Below are 7,618 nucleotides of genomic sequence, written 5' to 3'. Positions count from 1 at the left end.
AGGTGCATAATAATAATAATTACTAAACAATATCTTCAATGTATCAACTTTTCATCATTTACTCAGCGTGTCATTTGATTATGAATAAGTTATTTAATTAGATAATGAATACGAATTATAAATTGTGTTTGTTATATTTAATCTCATAATATATAATTCAGATGTTTGTGTTCAATTCAAAATGATACTTGAAAACGTCCTATATTCAACGTTCTCCCTGTAGCACAGTAATGTTTGTTTTATTATATTTCAAAATAAAACCTATGTACAATATCAAAATTCTTTAGTGCAATGTATTGTTAGATTAGAGTATTCATATTTTATTTACAAAATTAATAATAATTTAACTAAGCGGTAATCATCTACAAAAGTTTGTAGAAAAAAATTATATTTACAAACCTTCATTATTAACTTACTTAGACAAAATATGTGCGACCGTTTATATAGATGTGAAAATACATATATTAGAAAACAAATTGAATTTCATTAAACGACACATCCCGGAGGCGATCATTGTAGATAATGGCACATTCCCAACGTGAAGAGCGCGACGACGGCGAGCGCCAGCAGCACGCACATGTGGCGGCCGGACACGGGGCAGTGGAACAGCTTGGCGCGCAGGCGCAGGCTCGCCGCGAAGGCCAGCACGGCGCCGATGTCCTCCGCCGACGTGTCGCGGTGCAGGAAGGGCCGCGCGCACAGCTCGTGCCCCACGCCGCGCGTGCGCGCGCACTCCTGCGACAGCCGCGCCGCCTGCGACCCCAGGACGCAACAAACGTCCACAGACAATACATAGCTCCATTACGCGCTCGTGCAACATCAATCAGTTCTATAACTCAGGAATGAAGTGAATGATGTCGCATGAAGTCGCTTACTCATTCTGATTGACCATCCGTCAAAAAACATTTTTTTACAGAGAATACACATTGTCACTGAAGATAAAATGGAAATTCATGAAAGCAAAGGGTTAGAATTATAATTAAAGCAAAAAACGTAAAAAGAAAGCATTGGGTATAAGATATTTTTCTAAGCAATGATTGGTATACTTATATAAACTTATGAAATAGAATTTCCATTTTTACTACATACTTCACTAACTATAACGTTACATACATATAATGTAAATTTATATTTGATCGTTCAGTATACAAATACTTATATTACCTGTATAAAAGGTACTATGACAGCTGATATCCAAAGTAATTGATTAAGAACACTAATGCCTGCTATGGGCTCAGTTCCGGTGTCTACTTTGTCTAGATTCAGCAACCACATTATACCGGAGGTAGCCCACGAAACGTTTACAATTGTAAATAAACAAACTGCAGGTGCTAAGTCATTATTCAAATATTTCAGTAATTTACGAAATTCGGCAATTTCCTGTAAAAAAATTTAGTTTGTATTATCCGTAAAAAATGATGTCAGGAGGGATTCTTCTTTAATAAAGCTCCGTAAGATGCAAATTTACGTTAATGCCGTTAGCATATACAGCAGGAATTTGTTTTAATAGTTAATATACTAGTATATCCTGTATGTCTATTGTGCGCATATATGTGTGAGCCGGATGCCTTTAAATAATACGTATGAAGTATTAAGAGATTTACAAGACTTAGAGTTATTGTTATTATTGATAATAATTAATACAATTGTTACAACTGACCCTCATCCAGTTTAAAGGAGTTATCGTCCTGTTTAGAAGACGTTCTTTCAAAAACATGAGATGAGCTTGCAATAGTTGAGCTTGAAGACAATAGCTTGTAATCACAGTGGCCTGCACCATATCGTGGATAAAAGTGCAAATTATAAGTACTATCTTCAATCCAAGTATCACCTCACTGGAACTATAAATATATAAAGTGTTAATTGTAATTTTCTTTTGGACTTCTTATAAGTTAGTAAATAACTAGCTGATCTTAGAGACTCCATCTAAATCATATATTTTTTGTAAATCCCATAATTTACATGCCTGCCCTTATTTAAGTCCCTAGGTAAATCTATGTCAAATTCCATTAGGTCCAGACGTGAAGTGACGTTACAAATAAATAGATAGACTTACTTTTGCATTTATAATAATATTTTAGACTGCAGAATTATAAGTGGTGTGGAAGCTTATATAATTTGTATTTTGATTTTATTAGTCATAATAACTTAAAGACATTTATTTCACAAAATAATTCATAATAAACATTATAAATTGTGTACATTTTCAAATGTAATACTTGAATAATTTAGATTTGTTGTTTAGTTTAGGTTAGCTGACTATAGGCGTAGGTATCTACATATTATGAACGAGTATATATGTGGTTTTCAAAACCATAAGATTTACACAAATATGTTACCATGTTAACAAATGATATTAATGAATTACTTGCCTTGATTCCATCCACCTGAACATGATAGTTCCTCTTGCCATCATTAAATTGACAGAGCATAACGAAATACACATCCACAGAATACTGAGGATTATGAAGAACCATAACATTCGTAGTAATCGTTTCGGTTTAGCAGTTGGCGTTCCTTGAGGCGCGTAAGACGATAACAAAAATACCTGTAACGAATTTTATTTAGAATTTTATATTTTTATATATAAGGAAGGTAAATAGGCAAGCAAGCGACGTCTGCTGAAAATATATTTACTTTATAATATTGGATACATCGTGATTGCGCTGTCGACCATGAAGTATAAAATATGTTTCTATTAAGTCCGTAATTGCACACTGGCTCACTTAAATAGGAACTCAAATACAAAGTTTAATACTTCACTGATGAGTGAGTAGTACCTATTCAGACTTGATCGGTGTCCTAGTGGCTAGATGTGCCACACTTTTGATAAGGCAACGTAATACTGTTGAGTATAGAATAAAATAACCTTTCATTTCATAAAAAAATCAATTAAATAACCAATAAGGGTATATTAACTACGCTTGTTTATCTGTTTGGACCTTGTAAATTCATAGTTGTGCAAGTAAGTAGACAACCCATATTTTTCCAATTCCTAAAATTATTTCGATTTATGTTCGATTTTCATCAATAACGAATTGGGGAAATTGTTAAAAAAATAAAGTTAATAATAATAATAATTAACAGTGTCGGCCCGTGTTTAGCTAGGCAACACATTTGCGATTTATCACTGTACATATCATCTAAAAAGCCATTTTTCTGGCGCCTGAATTATTTTTGGTCGTGTTGGATTTTCTGCCCCATTAGATAATAAAAATGAAAGTTTGATATACTATGTCCTGTACAAATAGTTTTCTCCCTTGAGAATGGTGACCGGGACCAAAATCGGTCAAAAGGATTATTACTTACAAAGCCCATCCGCTTATTATAAAATAGATTAGGTAATCCAAATATTATCATCGGCAAATTATTTGAAAAAAAGCCCCACGGAATAGTGGGGCTGTCTTATTTAATACACAAATAACAGGATAACTTAATTTCGAAAAGTTGATATTTTCATAAATTTTATATTATAAGATATTTTATAATTAGGCTTATTAAACTTACTCTTTCCATCAGATTTTGTAATTGTTCGTTATCTGATATTCTGAAGAGATATAATGCATAGAGAAATCCTATAAAATGTAACACGCTGGGCCCAATATATGTAAATGCTACATTGCCGTAACAAACTTGTTTATAGGCATCGTATTCTAAGGAAGAAGTGAGCGCTAAAGGAATTAATTTGTAGCAAAAACCCCTGTCTCGCCTGAAATTTAGATATTAAATAAAACAAATTCAATAATGTAATATGCTTGAATATTCATAACTAAATATATTTATATAGTTTACCTAAAACATGCCATATATTGTAGAATATATCCTAGACAAAGAAATACTGCAACCTGTGCAGAGTGAAAATGTGAAAAACAAATAGCATATTTTGATGAGTTTGAAACATCTACTACAGGCCTCAATCCCATAATTGTAAGAAGTTTTAAATAAGGAAGTAATATCTGTAAGAAATATAAAAATTAAAGTAATCACGTATGATGCTTAAATAATAAAAAGCTCTGTTTACAATTAATATAGTAATACTCGTAAAATTTTACCTTAGATTTACAATAATGTAAAATAGCAGATGTACTCATATATTCAGTGTCTGGAGATTCTGTTATTTCACCAATCTGTAAGTATAAACAAGGAAATATTAGAACAGTAATAATAATAATTTCCAGACCGATTTCGGCGCGGCGGCCAATCTCAAGATAAATTAGCTAACTGCGCAGGACATATTATAGTGTACAATTGTGTACGCAAACATAGGTGCACTCTCTATTCCTTAACCTTCTTAATCCAATGGGACGGTAATCCAACACGACCGGAAAGAGTTCAGGCGCAGGACCAACAGCTTTACGTGCTTTCCGAAGTACGAAGTGTACACTTCAAACTTCCAGACTCCAGGCTGCTACTGAGAATTTTCGACTGAAAACCTTATAACTTTTTATTGGGGTCATGGGTCATGGGTTCAACCCCGACCTGGGGTTGAACCCATGACCTCCGGGTCTGCGGCCTGACATCTAGCTACTAGATCAACGAGGTAGTCAAGAAGAAAGTATAGAATATACCTCATATCAAAGAACACAATGTAAAAAAATCCTAACTAAAAGTATATGCATCTTAATTAATTCAAAATTAGAGGCTCCAAGCCACTATACGCTATATAATTAAAATAAATATTTTCTTATGTTTTCTAGAACTGAATATGTTTTGCTTTAATAACGAAACCTACCTACGTTATTTTATCATTTTAATACGTAATAATTATATTTTTTATATATATTGCATCCTTATTAGTAGATTATAATTGTGAATTATTATGTTATATTATTTTTATTATGAATAAAAAATGATTAAAATATAAATAAATCAATTAATAGATATTAATAATAGATATTTCTACACGGATGTATAAATACGTATTCATGAAAAATTGAACAATTTACTAAGTTTAATAAAGTTTAAACTTACAAAGTTAGTGCTCTTTTTACTATTTATGTATGTCTTATGTCTAATAAGCACATGAAATGAAGTTACGTCATAGATAAAATAAAGATAAATTACTCACTTCGACACTATTGGCGTCAAGGCTTGATCTAGTTGATCTTTCCATAATGGGCAGGGCAAGCTTGTCATTGCCCAAAGCATGGCTATCCAGGAGATCGCTAGCTGCACAGTGGCATAAAAATCCATTAACCATTTTATTACTCATATCTATAAATTAATTATAGAAATACACATTATAGTAAGAGATAACTTTTTAATTGGTTTACGTATATTTTATTCAATTATGGCGGTAGACAATAACGAGAACTGTTTTGTCTTAATAATTAAATATGTTCAAATTGTTGGTACTTACTACTACTATATGACGCATTGTCGTTTTGCATTCTTTATTTAAAATTTACTGTTAATGTACTCAATTACATCCATGAACAATATTAACATTTTGTTTATATACCCACTATTTGCTTCATAATTTAAAACATTGTCTTATCCACGAGTAAATAATAAACTGCATTTTAGTGCAATGCAGTTTATTACATACATTTTAGTTGGTCGGTGATAGCAAAAAGTGATACTTGTTCAGTGGTAAAAAACAATTTTAAAGCTATTAATTTATTTTTTCTTTTATTGGCGCATCGATGTTATTATTTTTTAAATCTGATTAAATATTTAATAGAATTTGATCAAGATATAACTAATACAGTTGACGAAAAAAATAGGAATCTAACATATTATGCAAAGGTTACACACAACACGTCGTCTAGATCATTATTAATTAAAATAAATTCATATTTATTTGTACTATTTTTTCAAAAAATAACATTTGTAAGTTGTTGTAACTACAAATGGTTTATCATATGCGTTGAACTCAGATACCCTCGTTATAAAGATATGGAATCGAGAAAAATGTTTTGTTTTTACTGTGTGTACATTCAACTTTTAAACATGTATCTATGTTAGCAATTTGCTTATAATTGTCATGACTGTGTATTTCACGGAATATTTTTAATAAATTTGCCATTGACACTGAATTCATATTGACGTTTTAAAAATTCATTAAAATACCTAAAAATAAATGTAATCATGGATGTATAACAGCAATTCCGGGTTTGATAAGATAATTGATTTGGGTAGAATTGAAGATTATTACGTTAAAAATATACAAATATTTTATGTATATATATGCAATATTTGTTGACGTTATATAGAGTTGTAAAACCCCCAACTTTTATTAACAACAAATTACAACAAATTTGTTGAAAGACCCCTAATTTAAACGCTATTTCATTTCGATACAATATTACAGTAACAGCCTGTGAATGTCCCACTGCTGGGCTAAGGCCTCCTCTCCCTTTCTGAGAAGAAGGTTTTGGAGCTTATTCCACCACGCTGCTCCAATGCGGATTGGTGGAATACACATGTGGCTGAATTTCAGTAAAATTAGTCACATGCAGGTTTCCTCACGATGTTTTCCTTCGCCGTCAAGCACGAGATGAATCTTAATCACAAATTAAGGACATGAAATTTCAGTGGTGCTTGCCATGGTTTGAACACACGATCATCGATTAAGATTCGCGCGTTCTTACCTCTGGGCCATCTCTGCTTTTTCCGATATTCCAGTTGATTGAAAATTCGTAAAACCCAGATTTACGATATCATAAGTCACAAGGAGAGGTTTACAGTTTTCCGTGGACACGGTACTTGTTGAACATATGCACACTGTGTTGCGATTGCCACCATATTTAAATGAAATTATTTTAATCCAATTGAAAATATATGGTCTCGACCGAAAGGCTATGTAACCGCTAAAAACGTGGATATGAATTTAACTACAGTAAAACTTATTGATTGATAAAGTAAATATGACCGGGGCTAAAAAATGTAAGCAGGTTTGCGATCATGCGATCAAATGTGAACATGAATATCGAATAATTCAACACGATTTAGACAATTACACTGATAAACTTGTGATAAATACAGCTGCTAGTGACAATGATATTGATCTCATTGAGAGTACACATAGTGAAAAAGAAGAAGTAGAATTATTTCAAAATTTAAATGAGACCAAATGCAAACATATTGAAGGCCTTTTGAAAATGCAGGACGGGTTTAACCATCACAAGGAGATCAAAACACTTGCTGGGCTTAATAGGACTCACAATTTGAATGCACTATGTGATGATCAGGGCAATGTTCTTCATGACTTAGAAAGCAAGAAAAAAGGTTTGAAGTGACTAGACTACTGAGTCAAAATGTTTGAGGATGCTTCTAGGCGCTCCGCGTATGTTACTGTCACGGATGACTCTGGACCACCAATTTTAACAACAGAGGTGAAACAAGTACTTAGATCTGCTAAAACTGGTAAAGCTTTAGGTGTCAACAGTATACCAGTAGAAATTCTCAAACTGTTGGAAGAAAAACGCGTAAACGCCCTAACCAACTTTTTCAACCAGGTGTATAATTATTATTATTATATATATAACTAGGTGTATAACTCTTAACCCAATGATGCTAAAATCTACATTTATAACTGTACCAAAAAAAAAGGCAAAAGCAAAGAAATGTGCAGAATACCGCACAATAATCTTAATGAGCCACGTACTTAAAATAT

At 32.4% G+C, this 7,618-nt stretch overlaps 1 protein-coding gene across 3 annotated transcripts; it reads right to left on the bottom strand.

Moving 5' to 3' along the window:
• Positions 1-75: 75 nt before the first annotated feature.
• On the bottom strand, positions 76-5,543 carry LOC126780884 (uncharacterized). Of its 3 annotated transcripts, none has more exons than XM_050505560.1 (9): positions 5,360-5,543; positions 5,069-5,214; positions 4,053-4,127; positions 3,793-3,956; positions 3,508-3,709; positions 2,373-2,548; positions 1,661-1,841; positions 1,165-1,380; positions 76-753 (listed from the first exon to the last, which is right to left on the bottom strand). In XM_050505560.1, exons 1-9 carry the CDS (start codon positions 5,388-5,390, stop codon positions 511-513), a joined length of 1,434 nt encoding a protein of 477 aa, XP_050361517.1. In that variant the 5' UTR covers positions 5,391-5,543; the 3' UTR covers positions 76-510. The 3 variants fall into 3 exon arrangements, with proteins under 3 accessions (XP_050361517.1, XP_050361519.1, XP_050361518.1); XM_050505562.1 differs by having other exon boundaries at positions 5,069-5,169; XM_050505561.1 differs by lacking the exon at positions 5,360-5,543 and having other exon boundaries at positions 5,069-5,344.
• Between the last annotated feature and the right edge of the window lie 2,075 nt (positions 5,544-7,618).

The sequence above is a fragment of the Nymphalis io genome, chromosome 3 (genome assembly GCF_905147045.1).
Source record: "Nymphalis io chromosome 3, ilAglIoxx1.1, whole genome shotgun sequence".
NCBI classification, from domain to species: Eukaryota; Metazoa; Arthropoda; class Insecta; order Lepidoptera; family Nymphalidae; genus Nymphalis; species Nymphalis io.
This window is presented reverse-complemented; position numbering and strand designations above follow the sequence as displayed.

Coding starts and splice junctions, on each gene's coding strand:
- LOC126780884 (XM_050505560.1), bottom strand. CDS start 5,390: ATGCAAAACGACAATGCGTCATATAGTAGTA. Junction 5,215..5,359: donor CAATGCGTCATATAGTAGTA/GTAAGTACCAAC, acceptor ATTAATTTATAG/ATATGAGTAATAAAATGGTT. Junction 3,710..3,792: donor CAATATATGGCATGTTTTAG/GTAAACTATATA, acceptor TCTAAATTTCAG/GCGAGACAGGGGTTTTTGCT.